We start from the raw sequence: 18722 nt of genomic DNA on the forward strand, positions 1-18722 counted from the left end.
TTTTTAATTTTTATAATTATTCTTTACAATTTTTTTTACAACACTGTTGAGGGGGAGCTTGGGTGAAATATCAGGTGTCTAAACAGACCCCTGACACCTCTCCTTTGAGACAGAAAAAGGAATTGAGGACACATTCTTCAATTCCTTTCTCTGTAGCCTCAGCTGCACTGAAGATGAATGAACAGTGAACAGGAGACAGAGGCTCCTGTCCATTCATAAACTGAAGCAAAGTAAATACAGTTTACTCTGCTTCAGTTTTGAATGGACACAGAAGCTATCAGTACCGGTCGCTCACTGTGTCCAATTTAGAAAAGGAAGGGGCCGGTAAATTACATATTTACCGGCCCCTTTCCCCACTCTCCATCGCCCCTTGTACCCACAGGATCCAGGAAAGGGAAGCCAGCAGCGCCCGGGGGGGGGGGGGGCAGACAAGGGGGGACTCGGGCATACAGGGGTGAATCAGATGTGGTCAGCACATGGAGGGGGTTTGGTGTGGTGGGGGGACAATTACAGAACAATGCACAGTGTCTGTGTCTCTCCCTCCAGCAAATGAAAGCAACAGACAAGGGGGGACTCGGGCATACAGGGGGGAATCAGATGTGGTCAGCACATGGAGGGGGTTTGGTGTGGCGGGGGACAATTACAGAACAATGCACGGTGTCTGTGTCTCTCCCTCCAGCAACTGAAAGCTGTCAGCAGGGAAATGGAGAGAAGCCATTATTCAGCTGCTGGAGGAAGAGACACAGATACAGTGCATTATTCTATAATTGTCCTCTAATACCACCTAACCAATCCCCCTACTATCCGTGCCCCCCTGTGTGCCCGGGCTACCCTACTGTCAGCGGCCCTGATCCTGTTTTGCTCTATAATAGGCTATATTTTACTATACACCAGTGGATATGGATGTGCACCTGGCCAGAAGACCAAAAACCAGTGAGGAAGGATCCTTTTATGTGTTGGAATGAGTTATGTGAATACCTTTTTTTTTTTTTTTAAAGGCTTTACTGTGCTTGGTCCCATGTAAAAATTATCCCTAAAGCTGCTCATACATGGGCCAGTTTTTTCCATTCAGCCAGCTGGCTGAACGATAAAAAATTGACTTGAATCCCCCCCTCCCCCCAATGTGTCTTTGTATTCTAACAATGGGGAAGCTATTGACTGCAGCGCTGATGGAACTGAAATTTTCCAGGAGTCCTGTTCGTGGGAAGTCAATCGATAGATCAACTTCTTATGAACGGAATGGCCGTACATTAATCAAAATCGGCCCGCTTCGATCCATCTATGGCCACCTTTTTATTGAACTACTAAACACACTGATTCTGTCTTTGTTTTATTTGATTTGACACCAGATCGTATCACAACAGTGTGATGCTGAGTTGTTGTGGGCACACGTCGGATAATTAGCACGGTGACACTTTATAATTGCTGTAGTGGGCTATTCCTTCACCTCTTGCAAACTGTTTGTCTAATTTTGACAAGCAGTTAGTCGATGTATATTCTACCTGTGTTTTGTCAGTAAATATTTACAGGTTAGGTCAAAAGGTTACTCGTTACTATGTGTAAATTGTACTCGGGATCAATTAAGGATGTGTGAAGCTCCGCTCATTTACATTCATTAACAGATAAGAAATGAGAGATAAGCTGGAAGGTGGCTTCTGGCTGCCATGTTTTCAAGCTGAGCTCTCCAATGTTATTCTATCAGATTGAAAGCAGGCCAGGTAGAGAAAGACAATTACAGAGAATGCGTATCACAATAGAACAGGTTAAGCTGCTCAGACTAAACAAACAGCTCATTTGGCCAGTGCTTATATACAGTGTAAAAGACACAGATAATAAGCATTAGACGAGATGCTGGATGCTTGTGGATACTTTCATTCTCTTTGCTCGGATTCTACTTTGGTTGGTAAATTTTACAGATGGCATTTAAAAGGGTCAACCTTCACTAAGCAGACATTTTAATAACGGGTAGATACTGGCGGCATGATCCATCTACTGACTTCTTATATCTCCTAAGGTTTCAAACAGCGAGATCTCTGCATGGAGGGTCCCAGCTTTTTACATCAGCATCTGGTAAATGTAGGTACTGTACTTTGGGATTTTGCTAAACGAAGCTGACCCTTTAACCTTTCACTCCCACGTGCCAGCTCACATCTCTGATAACTGAGTTTTCCATTTCGAAACCCAAATGTTAAAATGGAACTAATATTGAAAAATATTGATAGTAGGTAACAGTTTTTTGGTGAAAAAGACTTTATATGATAGTATTATAGATGGTAATTTTTCAAAAAGGGCAATTAAAGGGCCAACCTACATTAAAGTGGTGTTGCCACCAAAAAATTAAAAGCTGCTTAAAATTCGTAAAAAATAAATAAATAAAATAATTGGCAAAAAAAAAATTTTTTACTCACCTCTAAATACCGGTTGCTAGGGGGTCCCTCGTAATCTGCCTTCTTCATTGCCCGGGCTGGTGACATCACTTCCCCTCGCGCCGCACATTCACCTGGGACCTGTCATGTGTCCCAGGTGACTGTACGGCGTATCACGGCGCCCTGCGCCGCTCGCGCATGCGCCGCTCGCGCATGCGCAGTGGGTGCCCGGCTGTGATGCCACAGCCGGGTGCCCACAGTATGCATGACGGCGCCGCGAGTGGAGCGGGGAGCGAGGGGGGGGCTTCGTTCCCCCGCATCGCTGGACCCTGGGGCAGGTAAGTGTCCGATTATTGAAAGCCAGCAGCTGCAGTATTTGTAGCTGCTGACTTTTAATTTTTTTTTTTTTTAGGGGGTACCCCGCTTTAAACAGACATTATAGGATGGGGTAGATGCTGATGGGAAGAGCCACCTATTGACATTTTATATCTTTCAAGGTTTCAATCAGCGAGATCTCTGCAGGGAAGGTTCCAGATTCACTTACATATATATCAGCATCTGTTAAAGGGATTGTAAAGTTTTTTTTTTTTTTTTTTAAATAACAAACCTCATATTTACCTGCTCTGTGAAGTGGTTTTGCACAGAGCAGCTTAGATCCTCCTCTTCTCGGGTCCCTCTTCAGCGCTCCAGACCCCTCCCTCCTGCTGAGTGCCCCCACAGCAAGTAGCTTGCTATGGGGGCACCCAAGCCAAGCTGCAGCTCTGTGTGTCCGTTCAGAGATGGAGCCGCGGCCCGGCCCTGCCCCTTTCTCACCTCATTGGCTCACTGAGTTTGATTGAGAGCAGCGGGAGAAAATGGCGCCCCGTTGCTGCCTCAGCCAATCAGGAGGGAGATTCCCATACAGCCGAGTCTCTTGTGCACATCGCTGGATCGAGATGAGCTCAAGTAATTATTAGAGGGGCACTGGAACAGGAAAAGGTTTTGATCTCACTCACAGGTTTGAAGTAAAAGTGAAGAATTCTATTGAAAATAAAAATCTTTAGACAACATGGTAGACATCATAAAATCAATGCCGACCTGGCAGAGATTAGCGCGTTTCACTAATTAGAATTCGCTTAGTCATAATAAGCAAATTCTAATTCGTAAAACGCGTTAATCTCTGCCAGCTCTGCATTGATATTATGATGTCTACCATGTTGTCTGATATTTTTATCTTCAATAAGTGTGGTCAAACCTTTTCCTGTTCCAGTGACTCCTATACAGATTGCGGACTGGACCTGCACTGTGAGGTTGAAGCATGGGATTGCTCTCACCTGGAGCAGCTTTGCTTTGTACTAGAAAGTATTAGAGGGTCTGAGGGGTGCTGCTGCACACAGATGTTTTTTTTTAACTTAATGCATAGAGAATGCAATCTTAATGCACGAAGATAAAAAAAAAACCTTCTGCCGTTACAACCACTTAAATTCAGGTACTTTTGTATTTGGATTTTGCATTTTCTTAAGTGATAAGAAATCACCAGTGCATCTAAAGCACCAATCTCAGCACAAACTTGAAATATTTTTTTACGGTTTGGGCAGGCTGACCCATTACCCTTTCACTACCGTGTGCCAGCTCACTAGTTTTCCAGTTCGAAACCCAAAAGCGGAACAAAATTAGAAAAAAAATATTTATAGTAGCAAATAGTTTTTGGTGGAAAAGACTGTTTTGGATACTTTAATTCCCTCTACTCTAATGGTATTTTAGATGGTAAATTATCAAAAGGGGCAATTAAAGGAGAGCTGGAGGACACTTAGTGATGGTTATTTGCAAGCCAAGGCAGCAATTTTTTGCATGGTTTTAATCTTCTGATGTAAGTGTAATAAATTTGGCTTTTAACAAATAAGTTTAGCAGTATTACACTATATATCCTTTTCCCTTCATTGCCAAATGTCTATTATATGGATATCCGACCACCGGGAAAGTTTGGAAGCTGATATGTCCATCTGGACAAAGGATATACCTCACGTTCTTTTAGCTCATCAGTGGAAGAAGGGAGATACCTTCACCTATACACAGAATACATCTAGAAGTCCCAGTTATTGGTGGAAGGCAATATTTCAACTTGTATACCAGGCATGTTTAAAGATTATTGTTGGTGAGTGGAGACCCAGAAGGGGAGCCCGGAGTGTCACCAAGATCTGCACCAGCTGTATAAGTTGCATAAGATCAGCACACCATATAATTATATGAATGGACTTTATATGATTGCACCACCTATGTTTGCAATATATTTGCACCAAGCACTTTATATTGTTAATTCTATGAAACTGTTTATGTTATAAGATATTTTATTACTCATTGTTTATTGGCACTGAGTTTAACATTTACACTCACTCGGGTTTATTTCTTACCTTGCACTAAAGCAGCAGGCCATAACACCTATTTGCTTTTACTTTATTTAGTTTATTGTCTCCATAGCATGGGTATTTACATTATTTTTTACAATTAAAGGGTCAGCCTACACTAAGTTCCGGTTCACACTACCATGACTTGGGATCCGACTTGTCAACTGAATAACCACTTCACAGCCATCAAACAGGACATTCATCCTAGAAGAGGGACAGCCATAATGCAGATGATACACTACTGACAGTTAAAATATTCATTGGAGGTTTCAACTTTAAAGCCTAAGCGCAGTCAAAATAAAAAACATAAAAATCAGCACAAGGGATATAACTTACATCAGTAGGATGTGTCCCTTGTGTTGACGCCTCTTCTGTTATGTGAAATCCTTCTCCATCCATAAACCCCCAACCCCACCTCCATCACCATAATCCCCCTGTGTGGTGGGTGTTAATAGAACTGCAGAAGCTGCCACAGGCTCTCATGAAGAGTGCCTTACTATGCCCGCCCTGGGGGTGAAGGAGGGGGGTAATGGGGGGGGGGGGGGCAACAGTACAGGGAATTAACTGTAAATTTTTCAGCTAACCCCTCTGTTCTCAGTAGCCTCGTCATTTTCTGAATCACAGCTCTCAAGGCTTCAGTGTACATTTTAAATCCTCTCACCCCTTCCATCATCACATAAAGTAAGTGCTGACGGAAATGCTGTAGTGGTCAATAAAACAAAAACCTAAAGGCCTCGTTCACGCCATACATACATCAAAACTGATAGAAAAAAAAAACACACATTTGACTTGCATAAGCTTTTTCACACCATGTGCAGAGACGCAGTCATTTATTATGTATGTCTCTGCAAAAATAAAAATAAATGTTTTCTATGTGCCCTGTTTACACCATAACACTGTTGTCATGTCAGTTTTTTTTCAGTTCAGAAAATTGCATACACGTTGTGCAGAGAATATGATACTAGTGATGTGGTGTAAACAGGGCACATAGAGAACAATGGTTTTCTTTGTATCTATGCAGAACGCGTACAGAAAAACTTGCAATTTTGCACATGATGTGAACGAGGTATAGTCGCAATAATAATAACCACTACAGTATTTTATATTACATAAGAGAGGAGATATAATAGCGGTATACAAATACCTAAATGATGATCCCAGGGTAGGAAGAAAACGTTTCAGTCTCCGGGAGTGTATGAGGACCAGTGGCAGCTTGTGCTCACTAATTTGGGGGGGGGGGGGGGGGGTTGGTTTGCTGCGTTTGAGCACAAGACGCCACTGGTTGGAGACGGACATGAAGGCAGGGAACACCAGCAACACCAGTAAAACTATAACTGTTAATGTTCCTGAACACAATTATTTACCACATTAATACAAACTTCTTAAAACTCTAGCATTTTTTCATAACTACAAACCTTGGCTGTTTAATCTGTTTTTATCTGAGAAGACACGCTTGGATTTTTAGCAGCCTGAGGAAGACTACAGCTTACATCAGGGGTGCCTAAGCGAGGGCCACTTAAGCGACTTAGTAACCAGTCCCGGGCCACAATGAGCAGATGACAGTTCTGCATCCACTCTGCGTATGCAAAGCGGACACAGACACAGCCCACTCTACTCTATGGGCCCTCTCATCTGATCAAATGGAAGGGGACGGATCCACTTTCTGTTTTTTTTAGCAGATCGGATTGGAAGGAGGCAGGTTTAATGGACACAAGTCTGTTTACATCTGCCACTTCATAGAGATGAATGGAGAGTCTGATTGGGTCAGATAGATCATGTTAAAGGGGCCTAAGGCTACTTTTACACTGATGGTCTGTGGTCTACCTGCACCTGAGGCTTTCCTGCACTTTGCAATAGAATTTCTTTCTGAAAGTGCACCAAACCCACAGGCAAGACGAGAAGCCTATGGCTCAGTGCAGGTAAGCCGCAGGTACACTGCGCTACACCTGCAAATCAGTTTAAAAGCAGCCCAGTAACCACTGCAGAGCAGTAATGTCCATATATACACTGTGATTTTAGTAATAAACTTGTTGTCCCAGGCAGAGTGCAATTAGTTTACTCCACCTACGACAGGAGCTGGTGCTATACAGGAAGCATTGGCTTATGCAGCTCTGCTACACAGCTGCTTGCTTCCTCTACCGCTGGCTTCATTCACAACACTGATGCTCTGGTATGGCGGGTAGACAACCTGCAATCTGGGCTTGCCAACCCGCCATCCCAGAGAAGGAGGTCGCGGGCCACATCAGAGGGCTCCGCGGGCCACATGTGGACCCCGGGCTACTGGTTGGGCACCCCTGGCTTACATGGTTAATTTCAGTGCTGGCCAAGATGACCAGAAGCTCCGAGGGCAATAAATCTACACTGCTAAGACAGCTAAGCAAATTTCCCATAGTGCACAGCCTGCCAAGAAGGTCTGTGACTAGGGACAGTGATGATCTTGAAGATTCTTAATGATACTTAATGATACTTAATGATACAGTACTAGATTTGTGTTTTCTTCACATGCAAAGAGATTTGAGCTTGCCTTAATTTGGCTGCTATGGCAATTGTTACACCACTGGCCGATAAATTCAAATCAGTCTGAAGACCAATGTGTGTAACCAATGTGTTGCTGTGGTATTAAAGGACAAATATCTAAAAGTTAGTGTTTTTATTCTGTGATTGATTTTATTTTATTTTTTTAAATAGCTACATACTGTATATGGATTTTGAACCCTCTATACAATTCTAGATTGTAAGCTCTAATGAGCAGACCCTCTGATCCCTCCTGTATGCATTTGTATTGTAAATGTAATGTCTGCTCTTATGTTGTAAATTGCTGCGCAAACTGTTGGCGCTATATAAATCCTGTATTATAATAATAATAATAATAAATATGTTTTTTACCATTAGTAATGAAAATAGTTGTATAATTTTCTATGCCAAAGGTGCCCAACCTGCGGCCAAAAGCGGATATGAATGCGCCCAACACAAATTCGTAAACGTAGTTAAAATGCAGATTTTTTAAAAAAAATGTAATTCTTTGTAAAAATGCATTTACACTTAGGCCGCGTACACACGCGCGGACTGTTCGCCCAACTTTGTCCGTCAAACAGTTTCGGCAAACAGTCCGCTCAAAATTAGCATGGACGGACATGGCCACACACGACGTACGAACAGTTTGCTCAAACCGTGCGCGATGACGTGAACGGCACGTACGACGGGACGAAAAATACGACGTCCTATACACTGCATTATAACTTTCGGCGTGTTAAGCCTTTCTGAGCATGCGCGGAACTTAGTTTGTCGAACAAGCTTACACACGGGCGGACTGTTCGCTCAAACAAAGTTTCAGCGGAAAGTTTTTCGGAATTTCCGAAAAACCTTGTTCGTCAAACTGTCCGCTGAAACTGTCCGCTGAACGCCCACACACGAGCGGACTGTCCGCTGAAACACTGTTCAGCGGACAAAGTTGGACGAACAGTCCGCCCGTGTGTACGCGGCCTTAGTGAACACGTGCGGCTGAAAAAAAAATGTAACAGTTTCTCTTTACTAGACTTTTAAAAGTGATCTTCCCACAGAAAACTATCCCACACTTTACAATCACGCCTTATTCATGTCAGCAGTTTTTAGCAGCACTTATATTTCTGTAAAAACCAAGGTGAATCAGGTAAAAGTGCAATTTGAATAAAATGTATAAAAGTGATATAAAGAATAATATGTGAAAATTTGATATATTACAAAAAATATTCTATCACCAATAAATGAATGCGTGAAAAGAAAATCTAAATTACATTCCCCAAATATTAACAGGTATACCTGGAGTAAAAATAAATATGCATAATTAGATAAAACATACAAACCCCACTCAAATATAAAAATACATAAACAAATTATAACTCCATACAGTGTGTAAAAATTAGAATAAAGTGAATATGAAAAGTCCACATAAATCAAAAAAAGTGTGTTCTCTCTGGACGAACCAACGTGCAGTAAAATGTAACACCAAATAAGAAAAAACGTGTGACCAGAATTACGCTGAAGCACCTCCACCAATAGGTTATATGGGCCGCTTACCAGAGCGCAAGATCTCAGGGTTAAGTGAGATCAAAAACGCTTTTGCAGGTACTAATAAACAAATAAAATCACGCCTCGATCTGAGTTCCATAGGCGCACCAATCCACCATTTTACTTGTCGGAAAACGGAAATAGGGGAACCCATCTAGTCCAAAAAGTGATTAGACCCCGGGATAAGGTTCAATATTAAAGAGCCTTCCAAACTTTATGGTAATTAGATCGTTTAACTAATTAACCTCCTTGTAAATACAATTGTAAAGGAAAAAAGGACTTATGAGTGTTTATATTTATAAACTATAAATGGAAAACAAATGTGTATAGAAAGTAAATATATAGAATAGAAAATGTGTGAAATAAAAATAAATGTGTGAAATAAAAATAAATGAAAATAAGATGAAATAAAAATAGAAATAGATATAATATTTTAATTTCATCTTATTTTCATTTATTTTTATTTCACACATTTTCTATTCTATATATTTACTTTCTATACAATTGTATTTACAAGGAGGTTAATTAGTTAAACGATCTAATTACCATAAAGTTTGGAAGGCTCTTTAATATTGAAACTTATCCCGGGGTCTAATCACTTTTTGGACTAGATGGGTTCCCCTATTTCCATTTTCCCACAAGTAAAATGGTGGATTGGTGCGCCTATGGAGCTCAGATCGAGGCGTGGTTTTATTTGTTTATTATTTAAGCGGTGCGTCAGGGCACCGTCCCGTATCCCGTGACCACGTCCGTCTAGTGACGAAACGCGTAGGGAGGAACGGTGCTGACGTCACCGCGTTCTACGCAGACCCGGAAGTGCGGGCGGTAGCCGAGAGCCGGCCAGCTCGATTTTTAGAAGTGCTGATATACATGCTGACTATGTGAGTGTAATTGCATTATATCTTTTAGTTTATTAAAAAGGGTTTTACACTATGCATGTGTTCCCTTGCCGTTTTTTACATATTCTGTGGCTTTAACGTCTCAACTGGTGAGTGTCTGGAGAGAGAGGCTCGCTGTGGTCCCCAGGACTGTCCATCCATAGTACCTGCAAAAGTGTTTTTGATCTCACTTAACCCTGAGATCTTGCGCTCTGGTAAGCGGCCCATATTACCTATTGGTGGAGGTGCTTCCGCGTAATTCTGGTCACACGTTTTTTCTTATTTGGTGTTACATTTTACTGCACGTTGGTTCGTCCAGAGAGAACACACTTTTTTTGATTTATGTGGACTTTTCATATTCACTTTATTCTAATTTTTACACACTGTATGGAGTTATAATTTGTTTATGTATTTTTATATTTGAGTGGGGTTTGTATGTTTTATCTATTTATGCATATTTATTTTTACTCCAGGTATATCTGTTAATATTTGGGGAATGTAATTTAGATTTTCTTTTCACGCATTAATTTATTGGTGATGGAATATCTTTTGTGATATATCAAATTTTCACATATTATTCTTTATATCACTTTTATACATTTTATTCAAATTGCACTTTTACCTGATTCACCTTGGTTTTTACATCAATGTAGGGTTTGCATAAAAAAATAATTAATACTAATTTTTTACACGCTATAATTTTTATTATATTTTGTATATATTTAGCACAGCTCCCCATTGTATACAAAGTCTGATTGTCGTTAGTATAACGATTTTGAGTTGCCGCTTAGCAGGTAGTTTTCTTTGAATAGCGCATTTTCTCCTTCTTTTTTACTTATATTTCTGAGCAACTATTTTCATTAAAATGAAAGGCAAAATTAGATCCAAAATATCCGATAAGCACCTTGAGAATTGCTACATCCATCTAACTAGATATTGATGCCTTCATTTATCCAAAACAGTGTCAATTATCGTACTAGTTTTATGTTGCCCTCTTTTATTTTTTATAATAAAAAATATTATAAAAAAAATAAGTTTTATTACTCGGGTAAATTATCTATATCATTGATCGTTAACTTGTGATCTGACTGACTTTTACTATTCATTAGTTATCCTTATTGTTAAGCCCCATACACACAATCGTAAATTCAGACAGCAAAAGACAGATGAGAGCTTTTGGTCAGAAAATGCAACCGTGTGTATGCTTCATCGGACTTTTGCTGGCCGAATTCCTGTTAGCAAAAGATTGAGCGCACGTTCTCAATTTTTTTGGTCGGAAAAGGTTCCGATCGGAGATTCCGACCTGCAAAATTCCTACGCATGCTCAGAAGCATTGAACTTCATTTTTATCAGCTCGTCGTAGTGTTGTAGAAAAAATTAGGAGCTCAAAAGAGGGCATCTATGAGCAACCAAAAGGGGGAGGAGAAGGGACTATTGCGGTACCAAAGGAGTAGAATTATCGTCGTAGTGTTGTATGTCACTGCGTTCTTGACGGTCAAAAGTTCAGCGAACGTTTGTGTGACCGTGTGTATGCAAACCAAGCTTGAGCAGAATTCCGTCGGTAAAACCATCCAAGATTTTTCCGGCCGAAATTCCGCTCGTGTGTATGGGGCATTAGTGTATATTATGTGTGACCCAAAACAATTCTTCTGCCAATGTGACCCAGGAAGGTCAAAACGTTGGACACCCCTGTTCTATGCTCTGCGGCATTTCTACTTTAAACAAAACCGTGGAATTTTGTCCGAAGGGCGTTGGCCCAAACTTGCATACACACGGCACACAATTGTTGGCCAACAAATACGAACGTAGTGACATACTATGTTGTTTTTAAGCTCTTTAGCACCACTCTTTGGGCTCCTCCTGCTAATTTCGTGTTAGTAAAAGTTTGGGGAATGTTGATTTGCGGTTTTCAATTTGAGTTTTTCATTTTGTGCTTTTCAGTTCGTTTCTGAATGGCCATTCGTCAACCAGGCATGTTGCGGAATCGGAGGAGATAACGTGTTATCTATTGTTGGCCTTGGAGTTATTGCTTTGACATTATTTTTTTGGTTGAATAATGATTTGATTTGGTATACTTTGTATATTTTTGGATGCATAGAATGTACTTTTTGGTTAAGTTCTATTGGCAGATAGCATGTCTAATTGTATTTGTTTTCTTTTTTTAATGCACAATAAAAAATTTGTGTAGAATAATACTTGGCTATGTGTTTTACTTCAAATTACATTTTTGGAGCAGGCAGTTACATTTTAAAAAATACAATGTAAAATTAACAAGGGACACCAACATAGTTGTATCTTTGATCTTAAAAGCTACAGGATAATGGTGTTGTGGTAACTTGCCCAAATATATAAAAAAAAAAAAAAAAAAAAAAAACATAATAATATTATTCTCGATATCACTAGAAAAAAAAAAAAGCCTTTGAAAAATTTGTTTGCAATAACTCCATCAGTATCACCAGAAATGCAGCTTCATTATTATCCCATTAAATAAGAAGAGAATGTGTGCTGCATTTCGAGATTTCATAATTTAGCGCATCATGACTGCTAATTCTCCATTACGAACGCTAGTTTACAAGACCGACCGCTTCTGTCTCGTCCTTGCTTCTGAGCATGTGTGTTTGTACTTTGGACTTTTTTCTGACAGACTTGTGTACACACGCTTGGAAAATCCAACAATCCACGAAAATGTATAAACCTGCCATCCAACATTTGTCAACGGAAAGTTGGCCAACAACTGTCTGATGGAGCTTACACACGGTCGGATTTTCCGCTAACAGCCTGTCATCACACATTTCTCGTCGGAAAATCTGATCGTGTGTACGAGGCTTGAATATTTAAATAGAAGAAAAAATAAGTAACCCATATCCTTCCTAGTGTAATCACATCCCCACCATCATTGTAAAGACACAACTGTCTAATGCAAAATTTTTTTATAATTCAGGATTGTTGGACTAAAAAAATGCAGGTTGATAACAGCATTCATAAGTAAAATTAGAACACTGATTTAAAAAGCAATGTTTTTTCCTACAGTTGTCTTTTTTTTTAGGCGTCCAAAACACACCCTAAAATTGATGAAATCATTTAATTTCTATTGTAACCTTAAAGTGAATTTATGAGGCAAAATAAATAGGCAAATGAATAAGGCGAAGAGCAATACGGAATGTGGTAACTCTTTTAGTCCTTCTAATACCAGTTAACGCTGAGCCTTTATTAGAGGACTATCATATTGTGCAATACGTCTATGTAATATATCACATGTCTATTACTGCCAACCTGCTGTCAGTGATCACTTATAAATGGGAATAACTTTGCCATTCATGATGTAATAATACAAGCATGCTTACCTTCGATGAAGCGATTCAGAAAATTTAAGGCTTGCATAAATAAACTCTTTGACTTGCATATATATCTGTGGTACTGACTGAGACATTGGGAGCTTCTTTGGAAAGGATAACTTAAAAAGCAAAAACAAATATGTTGTTAGCCCTATATATTATATGTATAATTGTTAAAAAAAACAGCTACAGGTGCATCTCATAAAATTAGAATATCACCAAAAAGTTCATTTATATCAGTAATTTAGTTCAAAAAGTGTACCGCATATTTTTATATAGATACGTTACACACAGAGTAATATATTTCAAGCATTTCTTTCTTTTAATTTTGATGATTAGGCAGCTAGTGAAAACCCAAAATTCAGCATCTCAGAAAATTTGAATAGTACATAAGACCAATAAAAAAAGGGATTTTTAATACAGAAATGTTGGCTTACTGAAAAGTATGTCCATATATAATATTCTGGTTTTCTGAGATACTGCATTTTGGGTTTTCACTAGCTGTAAGCCATAATCGTCAAAATGAAAAGAAAAAAATGCTTTAAATATATCACTCTGTATGTAACGCATCTATAAAAAATATGAGTTTCACTTTTTGAACTGAACTACTGAAATAAATTTACTTTTTGATGATATTCTAATTTTATGAGCTGCACCTGCATATTACATAGTAAACCCAATTTCTGAAGAATCTAGAGCAGGGGTCTCAAACTGGCGGCCCTCCAGCTGATGCAAAAATTACAAGCCCCATGAGACATTGCAAGGCTGACAGTTACAAGCATGACTCCTACAGTAGTTTTGCAACAGGTGGAGGGCCGCCAGTTTGAAGTAACATTCTTTAGGCCCCGTTCATACTTGAGCATTTTGTAGCTTGTAGCTCGAAGCTCAAAAACACTCAACAAGCAAAAACCTACTGTTTTCAATAGCCCTCGCTTACATCTGAGCATCATGTCACTTGTAGCAAAACGCCTGTCACTCAAAAAAGTATATCATCTACTTTTCAGGCAGAATTGAGCATTTTTATTCCAATAGACTTCAATAGAGATGCCTGAAAAGCACAACATGAGCTTTCTTCAAGATTTTTTTTTTTTAGGGTTTTGTTGCACATTTTTTGCCCCGCCCCTTTTTCAGCAGTACTCCACACCTTTTTGTTGAAAAATGCCCGAAATCTGATTCTGCTCCAAAAACGCTAAAAAAAACCCAAAAACTTGAAAAAGCAATGCTTAGGTGTTAATTTATACTTAGGAAAGAAGCAACAGCCATCAGTGGGGCAAACATCATTAGAGGTACCTGATCTGTGCCTAGCTAATTCCCCAATTAAGCTTTTTCCCTCACTTCAGTTTAACATATCTCCCAACACACCTCTGTAAGTATTGCTCACCTTGTCACCTTCAGGATCTTGAAAAGGAAATTTGCTGACTACAGCTCTGTACTCTTCTTCATTAGCTACTGGAATTGGGCTGTAGTTGTCGGCCTCAAAAATGTCCCTAAAAACAAAATGGCATTGCATGGGTAAAGTCTTTGTAATATTGGCCATGCCCACAAACATCGTGCCTCCATGGTACATTGGAGAAGGCATATGTAAAAGAGAAGAGCAGTGTCTACCTATATTATAATGAGCTAAGAAAACTGGCTTTAATTCAAGGCATCTGTAAAAGAAAACTTCTAATACTTACTGGTCCCACTGACTATGCAGCCGATCTTCACCCACTTGAAAAGCTACCTCTAACAAAGAATCTTCTGCTTCCAACACACTACCAGGTGAGTCAGAAGAATTGTTGATTCTACTGTTTCCCCTAGGGATGCATCAGTCAGCCAGAGGAACCACAGCTCTGGGGATTAACAGCCACTAGATAGCAGACATACCCGAAGGTGTGTTGGATGCAGAAGATTCCTAGCAGCAGTAGCTTTTCAACAGAGTGAAGATTCCTAATGCAAAGGTGACAACAGTGTCACTTTAACCCCTTGACATCCTTAACTGAGTTACTTTAACTGACAATTATGTGGTACCCAAAATAAAATTGATGTCCTTTTATTCCCCACAAATAGAGTTTTCTTTTGGTGGTATTTGATCACCTCTGCGTTTTTTTATTTTTTGAGCTATGAACAAAAAAAGACAATTAAAAAAAAAAAAAAAAAAAAGTGGGACTGCGATATTGAGGAGGACATTCTGACACTTTTTGGGGACCAGTGACACTAATACATTGGTCAGTGCTAAAAAAAAATGCACTGTCACTGTACTAATGACACTGCCTGGGAAGGGAATAACATCAGGGGCAATCAAAGGGTTAACTGTGTGCCTAGCCAGTGTTTTACTATACTGTGTAAGGTGCTTTTACAAGGGGAAGAAATTTAATTTATTCCCTGCTTTACAGGGATACAAACTCCATCCCTTCTCTCCTGTCAGAATGGTGTTCGGCCTTCTTTACATAGGCAGATCGGCGTTCAATCTCTCTGCCTGACGATTGGCGGGTGCTGGAGGACATTGGGTACTCTGCACTCATCAATCTGCTTCTACTGTGTGTAATCACAGAGAAAGCAAGCCGGTGGCAGTGAGCATGTGCGCCCCCTACCTGGAAGTGTTGGATCACGTATATATACGTGACACTACACTACTTGCCAATATCCTTTCACATTTTTGTAATAAGATACTTCACTGTGCCTTCAGTCTCCCTAGTCCATACCAGCATTTACTCCATGCTGGTTTATGTATACTCATATGCATACCAATTCACTGCATTAAGTTTATCTGCACTTGGGCACAATTAGCCATTTTCCCTCCCTGGTGTCATGTGACTCGTTAGTGTTACAAGGTCTAAGATATAAATGGGGAACAGGTGTGTTAAATTTGGTGTTATCGCTCTCATTCTCTCATACTGGTCACTGGAAGTTCAACATGGCACCTCATGGCAAAGAACTCTCTGAGGATCTGAAAAAAAGAATTATTGCTCTACATAAAGATGGCATATGCAATAAGAAGATTGCCAAGACCCTGAAACTGAGCTGCAGCATGGTGGCCAAGACCATACAGGGGTTTAACAGGACAGGTTCTACTCATAACAGGCCTCGCCATGGTCGACCAAAGAAGCTGAGTGCACGTGCTCAGCATCATATCCAGAGGTTGTCTTTGGGAAATAGACATGAGTACTGCCAGCATTGCTGCAGAGGTTGAATAGGTGGGGGGTCAGCCTATCAGTGCTCAGACCATACGCTACACACGGCATCAAACTGGTCTGCATGGCTGTCATCCCAGAAGGAAGCCTCTTCTAAAGATGATGCACAAGAAAGCCTGCAAACAGTTTTCTGAAGACAAGCAGACTAAGAACATGAATTACTGGAACCATGTCCTGTGGTCTGATGAGACCAAGATAAACGTATTTGGTTCAGATGGTGTCAAGCGTGTGTGTCACGGCAACCAGGGGAGGAGTACAAAGAAAAGTGTGTCTTCCCTACAGTCATGCATGGTGGTGGGAATGTCATAGTCTGGGGCTGCATGAGTGCTTCCGGCACTGGGGAGCTACAGATCATTGAAGGAACCATGAATGCCAACATGTACTGTGACATACTGAAGCAGAGCATGATCCCCTCCCTTTGGAGACTGGGCCACAGGGCAGTATTCCAACATGATAACAACCCCAAACACACCTCCAAGACAACCACTGCCTTGCTAAAGAAGCTGAGGGTAAAGGTGATGGACTGGCCAAGCATGTCTCCAGACCTAAACCCTGTTGAGCATCTGTGGGACATCCTCAAATGGAAGGTGGAGGAGGGAAAGGTCTCTAACATCCACCAGCTCCACTATGCCATCATGGAGGAGTGGAAGAGGATTCCAGTGGCAACCTGTGAAGCTCTGGAGAACTCCATGCCCAAGAGGGTTAAGGCAGTGCTGGAAAATAACGGTGGACACAGAAAATATTGACACTTTGGGCCCAATTTGGAAATTTTCACCTGGGGGTGTACTCACTTTTGTTTAGACATTATTGGTTGTGTGAGTTATTTTGAAGGGGCAGCAAATTTACACTGTTATACAAGTTGTACACTCGCTAATTTACATTGTAGCAAAGTGTCATTTCTTCAGTGTTGTTCACATGTCAGTAACAACCCATGCAATCCATACATACAAAGAAACCAAAACAAATAAGTTCAGAAATGAAGTTATGTGTAATAAAATTGAATGACATCTATCAGTACTTAGAACGCAATCCCGCCCCTTGTTAGTGCAAATTATCATCAGCTGGTTTAATCTCAATTGATGGCCTATAAAAAGGTGTCTCATTACCAAGGTGTCACACAAGAAACATCTTATGATGGGTAAAAACAAAGAGCTCTCTCAAGACTTTGGAAACCTTATTGTTGCAAAACATACTGATGGCATTAGTTACAGAAGGATTTCTAAACGTCTGAATGTTCCAGTGAGCACTGTTGGTGTCATAATACGGAAGTGGGAAGAACATAATATCACCATAAACCGGCCACAACCAGGTGTCTATAGCACCTTTATGAAATATATTTACCTAGAAAAATGGTGATTTGTTCAATACTTATCTTAGTATAAGTATTCGTATATGTATATATAAATACGCCTGCCTTTACATGCACATGTATTTCCATGGCATCCCAGTCTTAGTCCGTAGGGTTCAATATTGAGTTGACCCACCCTTTGCAGCTATAACAGCTTCAACTCTTCTAGGAAGGCTGTCCACAAGGTTTAGGAGGGTGTCTATGGGAATGTTTGATCATTCTTCCAGAAGGGCATTTGTGAGGTCAGGCACTGATGTGCACGAGAAGGCCTGGCTCGCAGTCTCCGCTCTAATTCATCCCTAAGGTGTTCTATTGGGTTGAGGTCAGGACTCTGTGCAGGCCAGTCAAGTTCCTCCACCCCAAACCTGCTCAACCATGTCTTTATGGACCTTGCTTTGTGCACTGGTGCGCAGTCATGTTGGAATAGGAAGGGGCCATACCACAAAGTTGGGAGCATTAAATTGTCCAAAATGTCTTGGTATGCTGAGGCCTTAAGAGTTCCCTTCACTGGAATTAAGGGGCCGGGGCCAAGCCCAACCCCTGAAAAACAACCCCACACCATAATCCCCCAAATTATTTGAACCAGTGCACAAAGCAAGGTCCATAAAGACATGGATGAGTGAGTTTGGGGTGGAGGAACTTGACTGGCCTGCACAGAGTCCTGACCTGAACCCAATAGAACAACTTTGGGATGAATTAAAATGGAGATTGCGAACCAGGCCTTCTCATCCATATCAGTGCCTGCCCTCACAAATACGCTTCAGGAAGAATGGTCAAACATTCCCATAGACACACTCCTAAACCTTGTGGACAGCCTTCGTAGAAGAGTTGAAGCTGGTATAGCTGCAAAGGGTGAGCCAACTAAACATTGAACCCTACAGACTAAGACTGGGATGCCATTAAAGTTTTTGTGCATGTAAAGGCAGGTGTCCCAACACTTCTGGTAATATAGTGTATATAAAAATTGGAGAGGTGGAGAGCTTTACTGGGGCGGTACACCCGTCAAACGGTAACGCATGTGTCCTAACACGAGCTCAGGGAGGACAGAAACCTCCCGCGGAGCAGAAGGGTTATATATTAGTAGTGCATTATATATTATATTGTGTTTGTTTTCACTAAAATTAAAGTGCATTCTTCCCCAAAAAATTACTTTTGAAAAAACACTGTGCAAATATCATCTGACATAAAAAA

General features: G+C 40.5%; 1 protein-coding gene across 7 annotated transcripts in view; it reads right to left on the minus strand.

Moving 5' to 3' along the window:
* Positions 1 to 18722, minus strand: part of EXOC6 (exocyst complex component 6) — a 458527-nt gene that overhangs the window by 193159 nt on the left and 246646 nt on the right. For all 7 annotated transcript variants that reach the window (XM_077455211.1, XM_077455209.1, XM_077455210.1 and 4 more), the window contains exons 14-15: positions 14392 to 14497; positions 13020 to 13129 (exon numbers count right to left, since the gene is read on the minus strand). In XM_077455211.1, coding sequence (XP_077311337.1) covers positions 13020 to 13129; positions 14392 to 14497 — 216 coding nt within the window. The remainder of the gene's footprint in view (positions 1 to 13019; positions 13130 to 14391; positions 14498 to 18722) is intronic.

The sequence above is a fragment of the Lithobates pipiens genome, unplaced genomic scaffold, assembly GCF_037356315.1.
Source record: "Lithobates pipiens isolate NorthernLeopardFrog02 unplaced genomic scaffold, aLitPip1_a1.2 Scaffold_25, whole genome shotgun sequence".
NCBI classification, from domain to species: domain Eukaryota; kingdom Metazoa; phylum Chordata; class Amphibia; order Anura; family Ranidae; genus Lithobates; species Lithobates pipiens.